The sequence below is a fragment of the Cnephaeus nilssonii genome (assembly GCF_951640355.1).
Source record: "Cnephaeus nilssonii genome assembly, chromosome: 12".
In the NCBI taxonomy this organism is placed as follows: domain Eukaryota; kingdom Metazoa; phylum Chordata; class Mammalia; order Chiroptera; family Vespertilionidae; genus Cnephaeus; species Cnephaeus nilssonii.
The window spans coordinates 81,660,009-81,685,415 of record NC_137083.1 but is presented as its reverse complement, the minus strand read 5'-3'; the positions used below and the strand labels follow the sequence as shown (position 1 = coordinate 81,685,415).

The window sequence follows — 25,407 nt, the reverse complement described above, 5'->3', positions numbered from 1 at the left end:
TGGGCTCCGCCCACCCCCAGAGGCCGGCCCACCGCCGGGTGAAGACCGAGCGGCCAGCCCCGCCCAGGGCCTCCCGCCCCGCCCCGCCCCGCCCCGCCCCGCCCCCTCAAGCCCCGCCCACAACTGCCTCACCGGCGCGACGGCGTCACGCACCGGCCCCGCCCACCCCAGGAGTGACGTGCCCCCAGCCCGGGCCCCGCCCCGCCGTCCTGCGCGCTGACGTCACACGCCGCCTGCCGGCGGCAGCGCGCGCGGGCGGCAGGGGAGGCGCCGTCCCCTCAGAGGGGCGCTGGCGCTCGGGTGGAGGCACCTCGGCCGGGACTGGACGCGCTGGCGGTGCGGCTGGGCGGCAGACGATGGGAGACGCCGGGGGCCCGGGCCCGGTGGCCAACGCTGCACGGGCCGAGCCTGCTGGCGCGGCGCTGAGCGTGGACGTGGTGGGGCTGTTGGCGCAGCTGGCCCGCAGCTTCGCGCTGCTGCTGCCGGTGTACGCGCTGGGCTACCTGGGCCTGAGCTTCAGCTGGGTGCTGCTGGCGCTGGCGCTGCTCGCCTGGTGCCGGCGCAGCCGCGGCCTCAAGGCCACGCGCCTGTGCCGCGCGCTGGCGCTGCTGGAAGACGAGGAGCGCACTGTGCGCCTGGGGGTGCGCGCCTGCGACCTGCCGGCCTGGGTGAGTACGGGCGCCCGAACCCGCGTACCCGCACGACCCACTTTCTTCCCCACCCTCGTTCCGACCCCGACGCCGCTCCTACCCCCATTCCTGCCTGGGTCTGGGGTGCGCGCCTGCGACCTGCCGGCCTGGGTGGGTGCCGGCGCGGGGCCAGCCCCGGACCCACAGCTAGACCGCTTTCCTGTGGGCTCTCGTGCCCGCCCCGCCCGCCCGCCCGCCCAGGCTACCTGTCCAGTCAGGTGTGCGCCACGCCTCGACCCGCCCCGCCGGCCGTAGGTGCGCACCGCCCTGCTCCTGCTGCCTCCCGGTCCAGGTCGGGTGTCTGCGCCGTTGCCACCCCCACCTGCCCACGCTGGTGTGTCCCGACCGCCGCCTGCTTCCCGGTCTGGTCGGGCCGGTGTCCGTCCGGATCGTTGTCCGCGCGCCCGCCCGCCGGGTGTAAGCCCGCGTCCGCGCCTGTGGCCCCGCCGTCCCCTTCCGCGCGGGCGACCCGCAGCCCCTCCCGAAGGCGCCTTCCCTCGCTCCCTGCTCCCCCCCGCGCCGTGGCCGGACCTGGGCGTGTGTGTGTGTGTGTGTGTGTGTGCGCGGGGGGGGCCCTCCGGGCAGCGGGGAGCGGGCGGCTTCCCCGGAGCCGGCCCCACCTGCGCCGCAGGAGGAAAAGGAGTGGCCTCGGTGCCTCCGGGGAAGTCGGGTTTTCTTCTTCCCCAGGAGACTCATTTCTCGGTCGTTGCTGACTGACTGAGGAGCAGTGCGGTCTCCCCACGTGGCGATGTGAAGATGAGGAGAGCGGTCTTCCGGAAGTAGCGTTGTGACAGCACTCCCCTGTGAGGTGCGGGGCGGGACGTTTTGGCAGAGTTTCGCTGTCGGGCAGCGGCAGGGTGTGGATCGGTTTTATTTTTACCTCGGCCGTTCTCTGCAGAAGCTGTTTATGCAGAATGGGAACTAATGGGGTTGGCTGGCTTCCTCCTCGTTTTCTCCTGTTTCCCAATGCCGCCCTAACCCTGAGTTGGTGGCACCGTTCAGACTTACCGGAAATAGCAGTATTTTGAGATAAGTAATGCTCACATCAGCGTTGGTGTAAACTTCAAGTGACAGTGGCCAGCCGTGTGTCCGAAGGCTCATTTCCTCTTGGAGGAGAAAGGGCTTGGCGGCCGAGAGTGAGCCGGAGGCCGAGAGAGGTCGGAAGCAGCCGTGCCGGGGCCGCAGGTACTCGGGCGCGGCGCTGCCTGCAGGAGGAATCCCCGCGGGGGCGGCGGGGTCTGAAACTGACCGGGCGCGGCGGGCAGGTGGCACAGTATTTTGGAGAATCAAGTCACTAGAGCAGGAAGGAGGGGGTGCCCTTTGGATATGCAGGAGGACTCAGATGGCGTCTAGCATCTGTCACACCTACTTAAATGATGCCAGAAAGAAGCTAAATCACCAAAACAGCAGGCCTCATCGGGCTGAAGTTCACAGGAACCCATGTGCTGACTTTCATAAGTATTTGGTCATCGAGCTGTTGGCTAATATCAGTTGGCTTATAAAAATCCTTGTGAAATGCACAGTTTTCACATACTAAATGAACAAATAACAGTTCCTACTATACTGGGGGCAAGACAAGTTCAGGGAGGAAGGAAGGAGGAAGGAATTTATATTTTCTCCAAAATTTTTCACTTGTTTATTCCAAATTTGCATTTGCACTTATATCATATATATGTGTACATATATATGTATGTACACACACACACACACACACACACAAACACAAACATACCCGCATTGCTTAGAAAACTTCTGGAAAGATTCACATGCAACTTGACAGTGATCACATCCAAGAAAAGCACTAGGGGGTTGGAATTTGAGGGGGATATTTTTTTTTTTAAGGAAAATCTTTTTTATACATTTAAAAATTTTACTTTTAATTATAGTTCATGTACAATTTTATACCTTTTTTATTATCATGTTATTTTCATAATAAAACCAGTGGATTACATTGTCTGAAAGGATGTCTGCTATTCTGCTTTAGCTAGGGAGCAAAGCAACAATAGAAGATTTCTGTATTAGTAGTATTGATTTTTAAGTGCATACTTGGGTTCTTGGGGTTCTGAACTTTGGGCTGGTATTTTGCTTTGAATGAGATATATTTGTACACATTTTCTTTTTTTTAAGTATTTAAAAATATTTGTTATTGATTTCAGACAGGAAGGGAGAGGGAGAGAGATAAATATCAATGGTGAGAGAATCATTGATCTGTCTCCTGAATGACCCCTACTGTGGATCCAGCCTGCAACCTGGGCATGTGCCCTGACGAGGAATCAAACTGTAACCTCCTGGTTCATAGGTTGATGCTCAGCCACTGAGCCACACCTGGTGGGGCTGCACTCATTTTCTTTTCTTTTTTTAAATATTTTATTGATTTTTTACAGAGGGGAAGGGAGAGAGATAGAGAGCCAGAAACATCGATGAGAGAGAAACATCGATCAGCTGCCTCCTGCACACCCCCCACCGGGGATGTGCCTGCAACCAAGGCACACGCCCCTGACCGGAATCGAACCCGGGACCCCCCAGTCTGCAGGCCGACGCTATATCCACTGAGCCAAACCGGTTTCGGCTGCACTCATTTTCATAATAGTTTGATTCCTAGCAGGGTTGGAAGCAGAGGAAAATATGAATCGATGTGGTACCCACTTCCAACCCCGCTTTTGGATATGTTCACTTACAGTTTTTCATTTTATTTAGTAAAGTAAAAAGTTACCCTGGGTATGAAAAATGAGATAATTGAAGAATATTACCTTGAGAAAAAATATATATTGTTTTGAATTAAGGCTACTAGGATGTGAAAAATACCTCTCATTTAACATGTGATAATTCTGTAAGACTTTGGTCCTGCAGCTTCAGTGTAAACTGTATTATTCATTCATCGCTCCTTTTTAAAAAAATTTGTTTATTCATAAATGGAAAAGGCCTGGCAAGTTTGGATTGATGGGTTGAGGACTGGCCTTTTTTGTTGGACATACCAGTGTCTAACCTGTGTTGTAAAGTTAGACTGTGGCTGAAGAATATTCTTGAAGAGTTTTTGTGGAGAAACATAAGAACAGTATGTATTTTCATTTAGTTGAAAAATTAGAACTTGGTAGGGTGCATTCTGCCCCTTTCCTGTTTTTTTCTGCTGCCAATAAATGCTAATTCTATGGCTGCAGTTAAGTAGAGACCCAAACCTGTCCTGTTACTCAGTTGTTTGGACAGTTGGTTTCATTATCTGACACTTTGATGATTGAGATTTAATGCTCGTCTATATTGTGTACAAGCTCTTCTTTGGAGGGAGCTTTCTTATCCTCATTCTGTGATGTTCAGGAGAATTTAACTCTAGCCAACATTGAATATGTATAGTCTAAGAACCAAATGAACAAAAGAATATACTCTGGTCTCATGTAACAGAAGGACAAATATTTGCTTTTATTCTCAGTGTTAAACATTGACTTACACTTTATGGAAATTTTGTGAAGACAAAATATTTGTTGTAGCTAAATCAGGAACCAGTTTAGCTATTTTAAACTGTGGTTGCAACTTTACCACTTAGATCCTAGAGTGATAATGTGCTTTGAGAAAAGGTTAGAGACCTCCTCAAGGCTGTGAAGGGGACCCGGATGCTCTTTGGATTCTTGTTCACATACTCGGCTGCTGCTGCAGTTCGGAGAGGGAGTGACTGAGTATTGCCATGCTTGTGTTGTGTGGTCTAAATGCTTCATTAAAGTAGAAAAGAATAAAGCAGTCAATATCTGCCTCCCTTTACATTTCAAGATGGGAGAATATAGAACAAGGACTGAACTATAAATAATTTAAATAAATATGAGTTGAACACATGTAACATATTTATATTAAATCAACATATTGCATTAATTATCTATCTATATAAAAAGCCAGCGACCAGAACGCTGTAACAACCAGAATGACCGACCAAAACAACCGGTTGCTATGACGCCCACTGCAGCCAACGAAGGGCTTGATCAGGGATGGGGCCGGCTGGCCCCTCCCCCCCGCCCCTCCCCAGAGTGGCCCCCCCACCCTGATTAGGGGCGGCCCCTCCCCTCAGCTGCCCCACCCCCTATCGCCTCCCCCCAAACAATCGGGGGTGGGGCCGGCTGGCCCACCACCCACAGCCCCTCCCAACGGCCACCCCTGCCCCCAGTTGTCCCCCCACCCCAATCAGGAGTGGGGCCTGCCAGCCAATTGCCCGCGGCCTCTCCCCCATGGCTGGCCCGGTGCTGATTAGGCCCTGATTGGGGTGGGCTGGCCAGCCAACCTCTTGCTGTCTCCTCTTCCCAACAGGCCCGGCCTCGATTTGCCCCAATTGTGCACTGGGCCTCTAGTATATTTATAAAATACTAGAGGCCTGGTTCACAAAATTTGTGCACGGGGGAGGAGCTGCCCCTCAGCCCAGCCTGCACCCTCTCCAATCTGGGACCCCTTGAGGGATGTCCGACTGCCTAGTTCTTACACAAATAATGTAAATGGGCAGTCGGACTTCCCTCTCAAAATCCAGGACTGCTGGCTCCCAACCCCTTGCCTGCCTCTGCCTGATTGCCCCTAACTGCTTCTGCCTGCCAGCCTGAACACCCCCTAACAACTCCCCTGCCAGCCTGATCGACGCCTAACTGCTCCCCGGCTGCCCGATTGCCCCTAACTGCCCTCCCCTGCTGGCCTGGTCATCCCTAACTGCCCTCCCTTGCCAGTCTGGTCACCCCTAACTGTCCTCGCTGCTGGCCTGATCGCCCCCAACTGCCCTCCCCTGCAGGCCTGGTCCCCCCCAACTGCCCTCCCCTGCAGGCCTGGGTCCCGCCCAACTGTTCTTCACTGCAGGCCAGGTTCCCCCCCCCCCCCCAACTGCCCTCCACTGCAGGCCTGCCCTCCCAACTCCCCTCCCCTGCAGTCCTGGTCCCCCCCCCCCCCAACTGCCCTCCCTTGCTGGCCTGGTCTCCCCCAACTGCCCTCATCTGCTAGCCTGTTCACCCCCAACTGCCCTCTTCGGCTGGCCTGGTCACCCCTGACTGCCCACAACTGCCCTCCCCTGTAGGCTTGATCGCCCCCAACTGCCCTCCCCTGCAGGCCTGGTCCCTCCCAACTGCCCTCCCCTGCTGGCCATCTTGTGGTGGCCATCTTGTGTCTTGGAGTGATGGTCAATTTGCATATTACTCTTTTATTAGATAGGATAGATATCTAGATATGAAGAACCGACTGAAAAACTGACTAGTAATTTAGTGTTCTTGTTAGGCCTCATGAACCTTCTCTTTTCTATACTTTCCATGATTTCTATGTTGCTCACAGCACTGAACCTTGAATAGACATTGTGACTATACTAAAAACTATTTAAAATATATATATATTTTTTATTGATTTTTACAGAGAGGAAGGGAGAGGATAGAGCATTAGAAACATCGATGAGAGAGAAACATCCATCAGCTGCCTCCTGCACACCCCCTACTGGCGATGTGCCCGCAACCAAGGTACATGCCCTTGACCGGAATTGAACTGGGGACCCTTCAGTCCACAGGCCAACGCTCCATCCATTGAGCCAAACTGGTCAGGGCTATACTAAAAACTATTGAATTGTAAGCTTTAAATGAGTGAGTTGTATGATATTTGAATTATATCTTAATAGCACTGTTAAAAATGTAGGCATTGGATTTCTTTTAAAAATAAGTAAGTGAAAAGGGTGACTAACTATAGTTCAAATAAAGCCATGCATACCTTCTTGCTTATAGAATTCCAGCTAAAACTATTAAAACTTTTAAAAATGATTATACCGCCCTGGCTTGGTAGTTCATTTGGTTAGAGCAGTGGTCGGCAAACTCATTAGTCAACAGAGCCAAATATCAACAGTACAACGATTGAAATTTCTTCTGAGAGCCGAAAACCGACTTCTGCGCATGGGCCACGAAGTTTCAGTCGCACTGTATGTGTGCGCCCGCACGTGGTATTTTGTGGAAGAGCCACACTCAAGGGACCAAAGAGCCACATGTGGCTTGCGAGCCGCAGTTTGCTGACCACTGGGTTAGAGCATCTATCCAATACTTCAAGGCTGCGGGTTCAATACCCGGTCAGGGCATTCGCAAGAATCAACTAATGAGTGTATGAATAAGTGGAACAACAAATAGATGTGTCTGTGTTTTTCTCTCTCAAAAAAATTTATTGTTCCAACTTAAATTTGGAGACATTCATATTTTAGAGAATATTTAAGGAGTGGGCTTAGGAATTAAAAAGTAATAAGTAAATATTTTTACATTAGACCTAATGTTACTTTAAACATTATTATATTGGCTAAACAAACAAATTCTAATTGAATAACAAAAAGAAATCATGCTTTGTAGATATAAACAGCCTAAATGTGTTTTTTTCTGTGAGTTATTCTAAACTCTTACCTTTAATTCAAGGTTATCAGTACATACTTATGTCTATTTGAGAAGTTGGTTTGTTTTATTTTAGATACATTCGAATATAGCATGATGTTAGAATGCACTGTTTGTGGTCTTTTGAATTTTATTATGTTTTGTTAAATGGTTTGTAGTTGCCACACTGTGCTGCCTCGATGAGTTTCCTTCCTGCGTTTAAAGATCTGGGCACGGACAGAGGTCCTGCCGCCTCAGTGTGCTCTCTTCCAGACAAGCCCTCCCACCACCGCCCTAGGGTGAGGGGTGCATAGAGACACGTTTGCGGACATTTCAGAGTAGAAGGGCGTGGCGTTCTACTGGGATTGGGAAGTCAGGGCATGTGCCAGTATTGCACGAGGCTCGGGACTTACTCAGAACCCAGGGCTGAGGAGTGGATGTGCCCAGACTGGCAGCCCTCCCGGTTCACAGGGAGTCCGCCCTGGGCATGCGTACAGAAAGGACTCTTGAGTGGTGGAATAGAGTGTCTGGTCGTTGGAGGAGGAGAGAGAGTGACGTCTTCAGAACTAAGCTTGTGAAATCAGAAAATGGAACCCCTGTGCAATGCAGTAGAGTTCTCATCTTGCTTCAGTTGCCAAAAAATGTGCAGCCAAGGTTGTTGCTGGATGCTGTGCTCTGCATCATTGAGGTCTCGGGAGGCACAGCCACCTTCCTGCCAATACACTTTTCCTCCTGTGCCTTAAACACGGTCACCTCCTGTTGTTTTGGAAGTGGGTGGGGCCTAGTCCTTACACAGATAATGTTAATGGAAATACCTTTCCACTTAACATGTTTTATTTACAAGTTTTCTCTTGGTCTTTCTGTCACTGGTTTTTCTTCCTCATTTATTTTTCTTAAATAAATCAAACCAGTCTTTGATTCATCTATTCACTCAGCCAACATTTTTTAGGCGCTTGCTATGTTCCAGGTATTGCTATGTTCCAGGTGCTAGAGACACAAACATGAGTAAGACAAGGTGTTAAACTCAAGAATTTACAAGCTGGCAATTTACCTTAGGCCTTTCAGTTGATGTAACGGTATGTTCATTTTAAAAATTATGATATTGAGAGCATTTTATACACTTACAAAGGTAATAGCCAACTCTTTAAATCAGCCTCTGATAAAAACAGATTCTGTTGCTGAGGATGAACTCTGTTCTTGGGCTTATAGATCTGGCTATGCCTCAGAGTCCAGTTTCATGCTCTGTCTTTGCCTACTTTGTGGAAGGCACTTTACGACTGCTCTTCACAGGTGCCTCTGAGCCCTGAGTTCCCTGTTTCATGCTTTTTTTTTTTTTAATTGATTTCAGAGAGGAAGGGTGAGGGAGAGGGAGATTATAAGTTTTATCTCTTTACCGTGACCAGCACAGCTGGAGAGCAGGTGAGTCCTGAGAAGGGGCAATGGGGGATTGAGAGAGAGAGAGACACAGAGACAGCAGGGAAAGCTGGGGCCAGGAGGGACGCTGCCCTCTGAGAGAGACAGTGGCCCAGAGCTAGTGCAATGCTTTCACTATACACAGTGTGATACCAGGAAGTCTTACTAGAGTTTAAGACAAAGGAAATCATGTGAAATCATGGTTAAAGATCAAGCGGCAATTCTCCATTCTTGTGGCTTCTTTGTAATTGTCACTCCTGGCTGAGCCTGGATAATTGTGTCTGTTCCTGGCGCCTGGCTGAACTTAGATAATGAAACCCACCCTGGCACCTGAGCTAAAGGTCAGGCCGACAACATACCTACCTCTGGCAAGGTGCGGTTCCAGGATGTGGCTCTGCCAACGCCACTGGACTCAGCCGACAGTCAGCTCATGCGCCTTCCCAGGCTCTCTCTACAGGAGATACTAGTAGAAACAGCAATGATGAGAGAGAATCATCGATTGGCTGCCTCCTGCATGCTCCCTACCTGAGATCCAGCCCGCAACGCAGACATGTGCTCCAACCAGGAATCAAACTGTGACCTCCAGGTTCATAGGTCGACGCTCAACCACTGATCCACGCTGGCCGGGCTCATGTACTTTTTTTTTGAATCCTCACCCAAAGATATTTTTCCCATTGATTTCTAGAGAGAGCGAGAGGGAGAGAGACTCATCAGTGGTTGCCTCCCGCATGCACCCCAACCAGGGCTGGGGAGCCTGCAACTGAGGTATGTGCCCATAACTGGGTATTGAACCCAAGACCCTTTGGTCTGGGGCTGACGCTCCAACCACTGAGCTGTCTGATGCGATTTTAGTGGCTCACAGAAGGCTGTCTGATGACAGTGTCTATGCAAAGTAACAGCACATGTCAAGTGCACCCTGTCAGCAGCAGGAATTTCCTTTTTAAAATAACTAATTTCTGTGCCCGGGGACACACCGAGAGTCAGTGATAACCCTGGAAGTTGACCAAGGGTGCTCGCGGCTTTCTTTTGTGTTTGTAAACCTGCCATAAAAGTTGGGCTTTTGGATTCTTTTGTTTGTTCAGTCACTTAGTGAAGTTCCCCTTATCTTTCTATTTTTAATAAACATGCAGTTGGATTTTTATTTCTTATGTTATAGCTAGATAGGTTTTAAAAACACTTTTTCCCAGTATGAGAAGAATGTATGCTCATTGTAGAATGTTTCAAGCTTCGGAGAAGAATAAAGAGAAAACGTCACTAACTAGTCATAACCATTATTAACATGTTGGTGATTTTCTGAATCTTTATATGGATGCATGCACGTGTGTGTTATGTCCATCTTCATTAAGCATTACATTGTGGACATTGTCATTCTTTAGAAATATGACTTTGTTAGCCGAAACCAGTTTGGCTCAGTAGATAGAGCGTCCGCCTGTGGACTGAAAGGTCCCAGGTTTGATTCCCGTCAAGGGCACGTACCTTGGTTGCGGGCACATCCCCAGTAGGGGGTGTGCAGGAGGCAGGTGATTGATGTTTCTCTCTCATCCATGTTTCTAACTCTCTTTCTCTCTCCCTTCCTCTGTGTAAGAAATCAATAAAAAATATATTAAAAAAAAAAGAAAAAGAAATATGACTTTGTTATTGCAATATTAACCACCTTACAGGAGGCCGTGCTTTATTTAAATGATGTTTGGTGGACAAATTCCCAGAACAAGATTGTTAGATATTCTGTGCTCAGAAAAGATATAACTATAGAGTTTGAGATATTTAATTTTCTGCTCTTTTCAAGTTATGAAAGATTATTTGCTTGAGCTAATATTCATAGTATTCAGATCCAGGATATAGGAACTATTTTTGAACTCATGAGTAGCATGATAATTTTATAAGCAGAAGTCTAGCCTTGGAGGGCAGTGTTTGTTTTTTGTTAGTCCTCACTCGAGGATATTTTTTCCATTGATTTTTAGACCATGGAAGGGAGGGGAGAGACTGAGAGAAACATCGATGTGAGAGAGACACATCCATTGGTTGCCTCTTGCGGGAGACCAAGCCTGCAATGGAGGCATGTGATCTTGACGGGAATTGAACCTGGGACTCTTCGATCCACAGGCTGATACTCTACCCACTGAGCCAAACCAGCTAGGGCTGATTTGAATGGTATGGTCGTTAAAATGGGTAGATATATCCAGATCTCCTCTTATGTAAGTCATCTTTAGAAGAAAAGCATTTCTCCTGCGTGGACTCACAGCTTTAATACTTTTCTCCCTCTGGGCTGAGCTGGGATGTTGAGGTTTATTAGCAGGAGAAATACCTCACACTGAAGTAGCGCTGTCCTTCCAACTACTTTGGAGATGGCCTACAAGATAGTAACGGCCATGTGACTGGCGTCCGTGCCACAGGCACAGGCTGCCGCCTGGTACTCACGCATGAGGCGTCACTGCGCAGGCGCACACACAGGAAGCCGGCTCTGCGTCTGGTAGGTGGAGGTTTCTGTCCGAGAGCCCCTTCCTGACGCCTGTGCTTGTGCGGGTCAGGCACACCTTTTAGAACCTTGGTTTGCTTCTCATTAGATAGGCATTGAAATGAGCCTTCCCGGGTGAGCTTCGGAGGCTGCGCTGGCTGGCACTGGGCTCAGGGAGTGGTGCCTCCAGGTGAGTGCTCCATGTGGCCAGTGCGCCCTCTGAGTTTCCTGGTGTTGCTGCCAGCTTCCTGCTGCCCAGTGCTTCTCTTATCCGCCTCAGCTCCTGCCCTGCATTGCTGTTACTATACACTAGAGGCCCAGTGCATGAAATTCGTGCATGGGGCGGTGGGTCCCCTCAGCCCAGCGTGGACCCTCTCCAATCCGGGATACCTCAGGGGATGTCCAACTGCCCTCTCACAACCCAGGACCTCTGGCCCCTAACTGCTCACCTGCCTGCCTGCCTGGTTGCCCCTAATTGCCCCCCCCTGCCAGCCTGATCACTCCTAAACACCTTTGCCTGCCAGCCTGATCGCTCCTAACTCCCCCCCACCTCCCCACAGGCCTGGTCGCCCTAACTGCCCCTTCTGCTGGCCTGGTCGCCCCCAACTGCCCCCCCACCGCCAGCCTGGTCGCCCCCAACTGCCCCCCTCTGCCCCTCGCTAACCCCCCTGCTGGACTGGTCACCCCACGCAGCCTACTGGTCATTCATTTGGTCGTCCCTCGCTAACCCCCCTGCCGGCTTTGTTGCCCCACGCAGCCTGCTGTTCGGTTGTTACTGTCAGGGCGTTGTGACCAATTCGCATATTACCCTTTTATTAGTATAGATTATTGCTGTGAACTGCCTACTGAAATCGTATTTGTGCTGTTAACATTTATTTATTTTAAAAAATATATATTTTATTGATTTTTTTACAGAGAGGAAGGGAGAGGGATAGAGAGTCAGAAACATCGATGAGAGAGAAACATCGATCAGCTGCCTCCTGCACATCCCCCACTGGGGATGTGCCTGCAACCAAGGTACATGCCCTTGACCGGAATCGAACCTGGGACCTTTCAGTCCACAGGCCAAAGCTCTATCCACTGAGCCAAACCGTTTAGGGCTGTGCTGTTAACATTTAAATGCCTAGCAAGTGAATGCATAGGATCTGTTAATACTTTCTAAGTTACTGAGGACTGGGTTTTTTAAACCAAAAACCCAAATAATCCAAAACAAAAATTACAATACCACTTCTAGTTACTTTTCACATACATTAAGATTTTGAAATCTATCCAGTAGCTAATAGAAAGGGTTGATTTTTACTTAATAGTTGAGTCAGATTTTGTGTTTTTAAAAATTTAACTTTTTAAAAATCCTCACTCAAGGATATGTTTATTGATTTCAGAGAGAGGAAGGGGAGAGAGAGAAAGAAACATCAATGTGAGAGGGAAACATCAGTCAATTGCCTCATATGTGCCCCAACTGGGGATAGAATCCTCAACCTCGGTATGTGCCCTGCTGGGGAATCGAACCCGAAACCTTTCTGGTGTACAGGATGACACTCCAACCAGCTGAGTCACCCGTCCAGGGCCTCAGATTTTAGTTTTATATTGGGGGAAATAAGGGAGTGTACAAAGGATAGTTTTCAAAGACATTACCTGTAGATTGTAATTTCACAGTGAATGGAGCAAGAGGGGAAAGATTACAACCTGTCTTTGCTTGCTGCCTGCACTAGGTCCACGGTAACAAAATACCACAAACTCGGTGGCTCAAAAAACCACCAATTTATCAATTTTATCAAAAACCAAAAATTACAGTTTGGGAGACCAAAAGTTTGAAATCCATCACTGTGGGCTAAACCAAGAAGTCTGGAGGGCTGTGCTTACTGTTTTCAGTATATTCACAAGACTGTAATTATTACCAGAATCGCATTTTAGAACATTTGTATCTTCCCAAAGACTCCCTCCATCTCTACTACACCCTGCCCATGCCTCCACATTTCTCACAGCAGCCCCGGGCAGCTCTGAGTCGCTCTGTCTCATAGACGCTCCTGTTCTGGACAGGCCATGGCATGAGGCAGATAGTCTGGGGTCTTTGTGACTTTGCTTGTTTGATAAACAGATGACAGAGAGATGGTAGAGAGATAGATGACAGACTGTGAGAGATGTTAAATGCCAGGTAGGTGGGTGGTGGCCATCTCCCTGCTGCGATGCTGTGCTGTCATTGTGTAAGATGTGGCCATCGGTAGATGTCATGTCTGCCTCCTGGCTGTGATGTATTGTATGATCCCAGTTAATGACAAATCAACATCAAGGGGTATGTACCGAAATCTTGTTCCCAAAATCCTGTCAAGGTAAATGATTATATTCAGGAGAAAAAGTCCTAATGTTTTCAAATGCCTGATTACCTATTGTTCTTCATGTATACAAATAAAAGGAGAAACAAGTCGATTTTAAAAAAAATATGTTTTTATTGATTTTTAGAGAGAGGAAGAGAGAGGGGGAGAGAGAGAGAGAAACATCGATGAGAGAGAAACAGCAACATCGATGGGCTGCCTGCTGCATGCCCCCACAGCCCTGGCATGTGCCCTGACCAGAATCGAGCTGATGACCTCATGGTTCCTGGGTTGAGGCTCAACCACTGAGCCACGGTGGCTGGGCACAAGTAGTTTTTAAGTTGGCACATTTCTCTGAGTTAATTTTTAAAAGCAGGCGACCTCAAACTACGGCCCGCGGGCCACATGCGGGTGTTTTTGCTGTTTTGTTTTTTTACTTCAAAATAAGATCTGTGCAGTGTGCATAGGAATTTGTTCCTAGTTTTTTTTAAACTATAGTCCGGCCCTCCAACGGTCTGAGGGACAGTGAACTGGCCCCGTTTAAAAAGTTTGAGGACCCCTGCTTAAAAGTCTTGAGATATTTACTGTCTGTATGCGAGGATAAATATTAAGCTCTTATAAATATCATACAAATTGATTTTTTACAAATATATTTTTATTGATTTCAGAGAGGAAAGGAGAGGGAGAGAGAATCATCAATGATGAGAAAGAATCATTGATCAGCTGCCTCCCGCTGGCCCCCTACGGGGGATCGAGCTTGCAACCCAGGCATGTGCCCTTGACCGGAATCAAACCCGGGGCCTTCAGTCCACAGGTCAGTGCTCTATCTGCTGAGCCAAACCAGCCAGGGCTAAACTGATTTCTTAAAAATGAAAAATTTCACTGTAAAATTTAAAACATGTGACCTCTGAATCCATGTAGGTGTTAGGTATTCCTGTTGGTTCTATAATTCTGGAGGATTTTAACCCCAACTTCAGTCTCATATAGTTTCTATTCTTTATAGTAGAACAAAGCTGGGTTAATTTCACACAATATAGAAAACGTGTAATTACTTCAATGCTACAATTACACATCTGTCTTGTATTCCCACAATTTTCAGCCAATGTGCTCCAAGAATTTTAAGATGCATACCTGACCAAAAGGGCACTACCTCTTTTCCCTGAGATTGCCAAATTTAAAAGTGACAGCAGCCAACACAACAATAACTGTCTGGTGTGAACGCCCTGTTTTGAACCATAAATATGTAAGTCATATAATAGGGTTGCATCTTATTGGTCCCAGAAATCCTTACGCAAGTGTAGGCACCTGATTTTTTTTTTTGGAGCCAAAAGGGTAGGTAATTACTATTATTATTTTGTAAATCAATCAAAATAATGCCTATTTTTTTGGGTCAGATTGGCAGAAAGTATGTTTTTCAATGTGCTACAGAATTTTAGTGATTTGCTTATATGTGTCATGAGATGAAAAAGATTGAAAATCGCTAATCTAGTTCGTTCCAGTTAAAACCTAAGTATGGAAATTTGAATAGTAGCATTTGATTTGGATTTAAAATGACAAACGACCAGATTGTCTTACGTGTTTTAGTAAAGGAGATGAGAAGACAGATTTCCTGTTCTTGGACTCATTTTAACTTGTGAGATCGATGGAACTCATGCCAGAAGCTCACCTTAAATCAAGACTGCCTAATATATGAGTTTTCTTTCTGTTAGCAGTTACAGAATGTCTAAATGACTTTAGAATTTAAAAAATATGCTTCAGTCTTTGAAAAATATCTGTAGACGTGCATCGTTAGTAAGGTAGTAAGTGAGTCTCTTGACCTTAATATTGTGATCAAGGGATGGATGTTGATGGTTCTGTCGGGTAAAGTGAAGATGTGCCCTGTGTGGCCTGTGCCACTGAGTGTTAGTCCTGGCTTAGGCTCCTTCCACACAGGCACTGACACTGGAACCCCCCCTCAAAGACAAGTGGGTGGGTGCCGAGTACTTCTAGCATCGCAGGTACGTTATCTGGAATTACAGAAGGCCTCCATAAAATTCCTTAGACGTGCCCATTCTTTTAGAGAACTAGAAATAATTGCTTTCCAGATCATTCGGACAGCTCTGTTACTTTTAGGAGAGACGCTGGGATAAATACGCCCTCGCTTTTAATTTTTCTTTTACTCCTTCCCCAGTGACAAAACTGGGCGGGTCATCACACCGCCAAGAGACAGCAGCGAATTGTTGAAGTTGAACGCTCTGCAGACAGCATTTGTCAGCAGCACCTGCGTACTTCCCCTGCCACTCCTGCCGCCCGGAGCCCGGAGGAGCCGAGTCCGGCCTCCGCGGCTCTGCACGGCGCTCAGCCAGCTCTCCTTCGCCAGCAGCCAGTTCTGATTTTGAACTGTTAGTTTGAGACGACAGAAGAAAGCATCAAGTTTACCCTGACTGGTCGCTGTGGTCGGCACCTAAAGGGGAGAGGCCGTTCGTGGTCACTACCTGTGGTCTCAGATAAAGACTGCAGGGATGTTACTGCTCCTTCGGATTCCCTAGAGCCGTGGTCGGCAAATTGCGTTCGCGAGCCACATGCGGCTCTTTGGCCCCTTGACTGTGGCTCTTCCACAAAATACCATGGCCTGGGCGAGTCTATTTTGAAGAAGTGGCGTTAGAAGAAGTTTAAGTTTAAAAAATTTGGCTCTCAAAAGAAATTTCAATCGTTGTACTGTTGATATTTGGCTCTGCTGATTAATGAGCTTGCCGACCACTGGCCCAGTGGAATTTCTTGTTTTTCTCACATAAAAAGCACCTGGAGTTTTGAAAGTGTTCCTAGTAGGAAAGCCTTACCCAGACGATTTGCAGCCCTGGCCCGTGCTCAGGGTCTTTGCTCCCATTGTTGGTGCTGTGTCCTCACAGGTACAGAGTAGTCCGTTCCCGTGAGGCAGTCACACACCATTGAGGAAATGAAACTGGATTTTGAAAAAGATTAATTGCTTTATTTACTCGTGAATTGATTATCTACTTTTATGTAGACTTGAAATAGAGAAACCTAGTTATTTTGTGCAATTTCTTTTTGCCATACAAAGCAGTAATCTGACCATCTGTTAACATTTTATTCCAGGATTGACAGGTTCTGAGAGAGACATTCTCTCCCACCCTTTAAACCTTGAATACTTTCTTCTCTATAGAAGTAGCTGTTAGGAGAAAGCATCCCATGTCTTAGGAAAAAGCATGGTATTGAGATTTCTTGACCCTGTTTTTCCACTTTCCTTGTACCCTGAAGCTATGGAAAAGGTGAGGGGGCAGACTGGGATTGGGGGTTTTGAGGAAAGAGAGAGATGGCTTACATTACTCCTATGGGAAATGGGTAAAGAAGTTTAAGTATAAAAAGGTCAGCGGGCACACATTTATGTTGGTACCAATTTACATTTGAGTCCTTCTCCCCTCCTGCACTCTAACAGCGAACCTGTGGGAGTGCTCAGAGCTCTCCCCTGTGTGCCACAGAGAGGTAGCATGCACAGTGCCAATGGCTCAGAGCTAAAATTTAAAAAAATCCTTTTATTTGAGGGTTTTGGCCACTGTCATTATTTAATACACATAATTACACAATATGTGGAAATTGTAATGACTTTCTCCAGGTCCCCTCCAGCTTATGTCAGCAGGCCACACACACCGTGCTCCTGTGTCTGTCTGCATGGAAGCGTCGTGTAGAGAGCTGTAGGTGTCTCATTGGTCCGAGGCCGGCCGGTGAGCCAGGACAAGAGGAATGGGGAACAGACAGGCAGCTGGACACACGGGCCCAGCAATACAGCAGGTACCGGCCACCTCCCGAGAGAACGTCTAGGCCTCAGTGGTATTTCAGTTCCAGGCCCAGAAAGGAGCAGAACCAGGTGGGCAACACCAGGACCAGCTGCAGTGAGTAACGAGGCCCTGCCCTGGCACTGACCAGTCATTAGAGACCATGACCCTGAAAGAGCACCCCTGGAAAACTGATGACTATTCTGCTGCCGCCCTCCCCGAGACCTCCCCTGAGATCCCCGCCCGCCCGCCCGCAAGAGAGAGAGAAAAACCCTCCTGACAAAGGACCCAGCACGCGCTCTCCTTCTGGGGAACACGCCATGCCATTCCCTTCCCCCGCTTCTTCCCTCACTGGAGGTATGTCCTGAACTCTGAGGGACCCCATGAAACTTGCAACCAGGGCAGCAGTGAGCAGTGGCAGCTCATCCTGCCGCATAAGTCCATTTGTCGACTTTCATGTTGTGGTGTAGGAAGGTTGGTGTTTGGGGGTTGATGATGAGGGGACAATCCTCCCTCGGGTGTTCTGGGCGGCTGGTGAGGCAGGGCCCTCAGGCCCAGCTAGAAGGTGGGACTGTGCTAGTTGGGACCCCCAAGCCCATCCCCAGGCTCAGAGGACACACTCAAAATTGCTGTATCAGGTCAATTGAATTCCTCCTTCCTTCTCCCCAAGATGTGGAAGAATTCTTCCCCAGGGAGCCGGTCATTGTTCCACTAAGAAGCTGGTGTTTGTTTGTTTTGGTTACTCCTCACCTGAGGATATTTCTTCCATTGATTTTTAGAGAGAGTGGAAGGGAAGGGGAGAGACAGCTAGAAACATTGATGTGAGAGAGACACAACAATTGGCTGCCTTCAGGCACCGGGATCAAGCCAGTAACAGAGGTTTGTGCCCTCAAAGGGATGGAACCTGAGACCCTTCAGTCCTCAGGCCAACGCTCTAACCTCTGAGCCAAACCAGCTCTTGTTTATTTTTCTCAGATGAGCACCTAAAGAACTATGCAGACATGAGCCTAGCTGAAATCCTTCTTGGAACAAGGAAAAATACGAATAAATGAACTTGATAGACCAGTTTATTATTTGAGGTTTAATGACATTTGGTTTCTAAAGTGATCATTTTATCCATTTTTTTTTGAAGGTATTAAGTCGTTAATGCTTCGGGTGTAAAAGATAATGTATCTTCATATTTTCCCAGACATGGGTTGCCTTGTCCTGGATTTTGTTAATGAAGGAATGCGTGGACAGCACTGATTTATGCTGCAGGTGGATTTTTAAAGGATGCCCGCTCCCCGTGACGACCTGCTGTCCTGCCTGTAGCTGGGGTTAAGTCCACACAAGTGCTGTTGACATCATTTTCAGGGGGGTGCTGTGTGAAAAATTTAATTTTAAATGTTACCCCATATTATTTTTTAATGTTCAGAAATGGGAAACATGGTTTAACTAGAAAATATTACTTATGTGTAAGTTTGTTTCATCCTTTATACCTCAGCAAGGTTTAACGGGCACCTTAGAGCCCTCTGGGTCTGATCCGCGTATTTCCCCTGTGACTTTGAACAGGTTATTTAATTACCTGTTAGATGAGCCGCTAATTGTTCAGAGGGTTGTTGTGAGGATGAAACAAGATATTGCATGTAGAGTTCCTGGCATACAGTTAATGTTCTGTCTTTGCATATTTAATTTTTTTCTAAGCAAAACAACTTTGGTAATATCAACATATTAGAATCCCAAGTATGCCTTTGTTCTTTTTAAGATAAGATTTAAAAGATTTCTTGGGTAGTGTCAACTTTTAAATATAATCAAAACTTGAACAATCAAACTGATTACTTTGACTTTGTGGAGCCAATATAAATAAATATGAAAACTTGTTTTATAAGTGGACTTACAAGGGATATTTAGTGGGGTTTTTTTTTGTTTGTTTCTTTTTTTAGTTGAAAGGTTAAGATTTGAAATCAAGTGATAAGTGCTCATGCATTTCTATATGATTTAGAAAATTATTTTCTATTTCTCCTGTATATCCCAGTCTTTGTGATGTTTTTAGTACTTTAAATTCTGCTTTGTGGAACATAAGCTGATGTTTATGCATATATATTGGTGAGAAGCTGATTGTAAACATTGTGGAACAAAATTAAGATTTGGTAACAGGTTTACTTTCTTCAGTTTCCACATACTCTTTCTTTGGCACTCTGAAATTAATGTGGGTTGAGGGTCGACTAGATTCCATTCCCTGACTTCCATACTTGTCTCTCCTACCATGTCCTCTCCCTCCCCAAGGTAAACAGTTTTTTTAAGTTTTTGTTAATTTTTTATTTTAAAAAATTACAAGCATATATTAATACACATACACACACACACACACACACACACACACACACACACACTCTTCCCCTCTTGTGAGATGAATGGTATAGCCCTGTGGTCAGCAATCTGCGGCTCGCGAGCCACGTGCGGCTCTTTGGCCCCTTGAGTGTGGCTCTTCCACAAAATACCACGGCCTGGGCGAGTCTATTTTGAAGAAGAGGCATTAGAAGAAGTTTAAGTTTAAAAAATGTGGCTCTCAAAAGAAATTTCAATCGTTGTACTGTTGATATTTGGCTCTGTTGACTAATGAGTTTGCCGACCACTGGACTATAGTACATGGTTCTCTCCGTTTTGTATTTTCACTTTAAAACAGGCCCTGGAAATTCTTCCATAGCCTTATCCAAACAAACCTGGAAAATGCTCTGATGGCGCCTTCCTCGTCCTTTCACTGCTGGCAGCACTGCCGCCGTGTCCTAACGGCTGTCCACGGCCCACTGCGGGTGGCTGCTGGGTCATTCCTGGGCTTGGCTCTTACACATGGCGCTGCACACACGGCCAGCCTGTTTCTAGGGCACATTCTTAGAGAGGGGGTTGCTGGGTCCCAGGGTGAATGCATAGGGAATTTTGATATTACTACTAATCAGAGCCCGTTCATGTGAAGAGTGTGGATATTAAGTAAAACCAGTCTTGAAATCCTTCTTGTAGTCTTGGGTGAAAGACCGGGTCTGATAAGTGTTTTAGTGTGAATTGCTATTATGTTTGCTGGGCTTTATCAGCTCTTTCAGGACTTGTACTGTATTTAACCTCTGGAGTCTAGGTAACTAGATCACTGTTAAACACAGAATTTCCTACTTCTGGCTGTCACCAGAACCTCGTACAATTTAAGGCACGTCATCTGAGCTTCAGGCTTCACTCTTTGATTGGCGTGTCCCTGTGAGAACGTGGTGGGCTCGGTGGACTGTCTGTCTCCACAGCCTTGCCTCGTCCTCAGTGACAAAGTGGCCGAGAGCATGGGCACACAGTCTGGCCTTCATCCCCTTCCTGCCGCTGGGGAGGTGTCCTGTGACTGTGGACACTGTTAGTTCCTGTGTGTACATTGTCAGATAGTGGACGCGACAGGACCTGCACATGCCTGCGGCACACCTTTATTCTTGCACACGGTGGAGTTGGGTGTGAAGACTCGTTGCCCTCGCGGGTCTTCCAGGACGCTGGTCTCTGGCCGTGCAAGGAACAGGGCGTCGGTGTCGGCCTTCCCTCACCTCCTCCTCCCCCTTTGACACAAGAGGCTTTGAGGAGCTCAGCCTTACTGACCCCTGATGCCATGACTAACCTTCATGGTTTCTGGACTCTGTTGAAATTCTAATGGTTTGGTCTCCAAGCTGGTTTGCATACAGTTTCTGTATGTGGGCTCCCAAACAAGACCCCAGTCTATGAGCCTTGCTTGGGTTTGAAGTGGGTAGGAAATAGGGTTAGTCAGAGCTTTCTCTGTGTGAGGCACAGCACTTAGGGTACCGGTTATGGGCTTTCAGAAGTGTACCAGAACCCAGTTCTTCAGAGCAACCAAGGCTGCTCTTCCTGCTTGGGTATGACCCCCCCCACAGTGTCCAGGCTCCCCTGGCAGTATCCAGCCCTCTTTCCCCCCCCAGCAGTGTCCAGGCTCCCCCGGCAGTGTCCAGCCCCCTTCCCCCCCCCAGCAGTGTCCAGGCTCCCCTGGCAGTGTCCAGCCTCCCCCGGCAGTGTCCAGCCCCCTTTCCCCCCCAGCAGTGTCCAGGCTCCCCCGGCAGTGTCCAGCCTCCCCCGGCAGTGTCCAGCCCCCTTTCCCCCTCCAGCAGTGTCCAGGCTCCCCCGGGCAGTGTCCAGGCTCCCCCGGCAGTGTCCAGGCTCCCCTGGTAGTGTCCAGCCCCCCTTTCCCCCCCAGCAGTGTCCAGGCTCCCCCGGGCAGTGTCCAGGCTCCCGCGGCAGTGTCCAGGCTCCCCTGGCAGTGTCCAGCCTCCTTCCCCCCCCAGCAGTGTCCAGGCTCCCCCGGCAGTGTCCAGGCTCCCCCGGCAGTGTCCAGGCTCCCCCGGCAGTGTCCAGGCTCCCCTGGCAGTGTCCAGCCCCCTTTCCCCCCTGCCAGCAGTGACCAGGCTCCCCCGGCAGTGTCCAGGCTCCCCCGGCAGTGTCCAGGCTCCCCTGGCAGTGTCCAGCCCCCTTTCCCCCCTGCCAGCAGTGACCAGGCTCCCGCGGCAGTGTCCAGGCTCCCCCGGCAGTGTCCAGGCTCCCCTGGCAGTGTCCAGCCCCCTTTCCCCCCTGCCAGCAGTGACCAGGCTCCCCCGGCAGTGTCCAGCCCCCTCCCCCCCAGCAGTGTCCAGGCTCCCCCGGCAATGCCCAGGCTCCCCTGGCAGTGTCCAGGCTCCCCCGGCAGTGTCCAGCCCCCTACCCCCCCCAGCAGTGTCCAGGCTCCCCCGGCAGTGTCCAGGCTCCCCTGGCAGTGTCCAGCCCCCTTTCCCCCCTGCCAGCAGTGACCAGGCTCCCCCGGCAGTGTCCAGGCTCCCCTGGCAGTGTCCAGCCCCCTTTCCCCCCTGCCAGCAGTGACCAGGCTCCCCCAGCAATGTCCAGCCCCCTACCCCCCCAGCAGTGTCCAGGCTCCCCCGGCAGTGTCCAGGCTCCCCCGGCAGTGTCCAGGCTCCCCCGGCAGTGTCCAGCCCCCTACCCCCCCAGCAGTGACCAGGCTCCCCCGGGCAGTGTCCAGGCTCCCCCGGCAGTGTCCAGGCTCCCCCGGCAGTGTCCAGGCTCCCCCGGCAGTGTCCAGCCCCCTACCCCACCAGCAGTGTCCAGGCTCCCCCGGCAGTGTCCAGGCTCCCCTGGCAGTGTCCAGCCCCCTTTCCCCCCTGCCAGCAGTGACCAGGCTCCCCCGGCAGTGTCCAGGCTCCCCCGGCAGTGTCCAGCCCCCTACCCCCCCAGCAGTGACCAGGCTCCCCCGGGCAGTGTCCAGGCTCCCCCGGCAGTGTCCAGGCTCCCCCGGCAGTGTCCAGCCCCCTACCCCACCAGCAGTGTCCAGGCTCCCCCGGCAGTGTCCAGGCTCCCCTGGCAGTGTCCAGCCCCCTTTCCCCCCTGCCAGCAGTGACCAGGCTCCCCCGGCAGTGTCCAGGCTCCCCCGGCAGTGTCCAGGCTCCCCTGGCAGTGTCCAGCCCCCTTTCCCCCCTGCCAGCAGTGACCAGGCTCCCCCAGCAATGTCCAGCCCCCTACCCCCCCAGCAGTGTCCAGGCTCCCCCGGCAGTGTCCAGGCTCCCCTGGCAGTGTCCAGCCCCCTTTCCCCCCTGCCAGCAGTGACCAGGCTCCCCCGGCAGTGTCCAGGCTCCCCCGGCAGTGTCCAGCCCCCTTTCCCCCCTGCCAGCAGTGTCCAGGCTCCCCCGGCAGTGTCCAGGCTCCCCTGGCAGTGTCCAGCCCCCTTTCCCCCCTGCCAGCAGTGACCAGGCTCCCCCAGCAATGTCCAGCCCCCTACCCCCCCAGCAGTGTCCAGGCTCCCCCGGCAATGCCCAGGCTCCCCGGCAGTGTCCAGCCCCCTTCCCTCCAGCAGTGTCCAGGCTCCCCCGGCAGTGTCTGGGCTCCCCCAACAGGTGTGATGCTTCAGCACATCTGTGGTCAGCCGTTTGCCAGACTTGTGAGACCACCTGTTCAGTCGTGTGCTATCAAAGGGCACTGGGCCACTGCTCTTTATTCCACTGCATCCAACAGAGTAAACTGGAGCAAGTAGGAAAGGAATTGTTGAGAGCAGCACAAATCTTGAAGGAACCCAGAACGGCTGTCCAGTACAGATCTCTATGTAAAGCGTTCAGTGAAAAGCCACACCCTCCCATCCAACCTGATCAAGTTGCTGGCTCAAAACAGTACCCCTTTTGAATGCGACGAGTGGCCTTGGGGAGCATGCCATGCAGTGACCACTGCATCTCTGGAGGAAGAAGCCTTGTTCTGAATTAAATGGTCATGAAGAGCTTCCTAAGCAAAAGCCAAATACTGAAATTGGAAGTTAAGATTGATCCGTCAATCATGGGTGGAGTGATTGTTCGTACTGGAGAGAAATATGTTGATGTGTCTGCAAAAACCAAGCTTCAGCAGCTGAACAAGGTCATGCAGGCGGTTTTCTGAAAGTGTTGATTTTCTATCAGTGAAAATTCTTAAACTTGGAGGAGCAATAAAATGCTTCCTGATCATAACATTAAAACACACACACACACACACACACACACACACACACACACACAGGGCCTGCAGGAGGCAGCTGATCAATGGTTCTCTCATCATTGATGTTTTTATCTCTTCCTCTCCCTTCCTCTCTGAAGTCAGTAAAAATATATTTAAACACACACAGAGAATCTTTTTTAAAAAAATGAAAGCCACTCTAAACAGGCTTTGCCCTCTGGAGGAGGAGGAAGGAAATCCTTGTGCACAGAGAGTGCAGAGAAGCTGGGTCTCCCTGAGGCTTGTAGGATTCATAGCTGTTCCGACCAGTTAGCAGAGAGGAGCCGACCACTTACCCCTGCTCGCTGGGCAGAGGTGCAGCCCAGCCTGTCTGCAGGACCGGAGACCGTCCTGACGCTTGGGCACGGCACAGGGCTGTCCATCGCAGACGCTGGGGCGGCCGAGAGACCTCTGGTGTCTGCTCCCGCTGAGCTGCAGACTGAGGAACAGCCATCGTTTTCACATGGTTTTCCAGTTGTTTATTGGGGATAAGGTAGAATGGACACATCCTGTTATTTACTAGTATTTTCTGAGAAGAAAGGATCTGAAAAAGGTAAAAGGAAGGCTTTTGTGGCAGATTAAACTCATCTTGCTGTAATTCTATCAAAGGACTCTGGACATGTGGGATATTTCTTGACGAAGTAGAGTGGCAGTTTTGTTTTCCAGAACTGATGTCACGGACCGCCGTCCGGGCCCTCTCATCCAGTGGCCCGTTCTGTGCCTGTGGCAGAGGTGGTCAAACAATGTCTGCCTGTGATACTGTTTAGTGTGCAGTGACAGCGTGCAGAGGTTGTAGACTTGGGTTGACTTTTACAGTAGCGCCCAAACAGTAATTATAGTAATACTAGAGGCCCCCCTACACGCTTCCGCTTTCGATCGCGGGGGAGCTGGGTGCCTGTCCGCTGGTGCCGGAGCAGACAGGCACCCAGCTCCCCCGCTTTTGATGGTCCGCTGCGGGACGTGGGCTCGCTGCCCCAGAGGCCCCTTCTGTTCCGCAGCACAGCCATGGCCCAGACGCCGAGCTCGCGCCGCCACTGGCGACGCGAGCTCAGCGTCCTGCCGGCCCAATCGGCTACCCCGGCCACCCCGAGTCCCGCCCCCTGCGCCTCCCTCTGGCCCAATCGTGGGCGTAGCGGAGTGATGGTAATTTACATATTACCATTTTATTAGGTAGGACTAGAGGGCCGATGCATGACTTCGTGCACGGGTGGGGTCCCTAGGCCTGGCTGGCGATCAGGGCCAATCAGGACCGGGCTGATCTGGGCCTGCTGGCCGAGGGGAGGGACGAGGCGTGGGAGGTTGTCCACTGGCCCGAGGCCCCGCTGGGAAAGGGGCCACATCCGCCACCACCCACCTCCGGTTCCCCATCCCAGCCCGGGGCCCAAGGGAGGGAGACGTGGGCGACAGCAGCACGCCAGTGGGGTTTTGAGGGCTTTGGTCTAGGTCTCTGGAACACGGGACAGTGCTGAGCCCCACGATCCTGTAGAAAGGCTCCATTTGAAATGCTTGTTAGGATGTTCCAGATCCCCACGCAATTCCTCTGGACAGCAAGGCTGTGGGGAGGGTGGGGGCATTTGCTGACCTTCCATGCTTCTGCTGCAGCTGTTCTTAGAATGTAAAGCAGAGTGCCCCACAGCCAGTGTCCCGTCGTGGCCATTTTCCAGGCTTCGGGGCAGGGTGTTTAAAGAGTGTGTATGTGAACAGTAGGCCTACAATGAGAACAGCGTGGCCTACGTGGCAGAGTCAGTCACATCCATGTGCTTTCCTCTTAGGTTCACTTTCCAGACACTGAGAGAGCAGAATGGCTAAATAAGGTAAGAGAGCAGTATCCCAAACACCAGCTGGCGGTGGGGATTGGGATGGGATGCATCCTTCCATATTTGGGAGTTGGGATAGTGACACTGTGTGAAC

At 50.0% G+C, this 25,407-nt stretch overlaps 1 protein-coding gene across 3 annotated transcripts in view; it reads left to right on the top strand.

Moving 5' to 3' along the window:
• The first annotated feature begins 242 nt into the window (after window positions 1–242).
• Window positions 243–25,407, top strand: part of ESYT2 (extended synaptotagmin 2) — a 71,019-nt gene continuing 45,854 nt past the window's right edge. For 2 of the 3 annotated variants that reach the window (XM_079786680.1, XM_079786679.1), the window contains exons 1-2: window positions 243–668; window positions 25,269–25,310. In XM_079786680.1, coding sequence (XP_079642806.1) covers window positions 357–668; window positions 25,269–25,310 — 354 coding nt within the window. In that variant the 5' untranslated portion in view covers window positions 243–356. Of the gene's footprint in view, window positions 669–1,358; window positions 1,498–25,268; window positions 25,311–25,407 lie in introns of those variants that run through there. The other variant, XM_079786681.1, reaches the window with a different exon arrangement.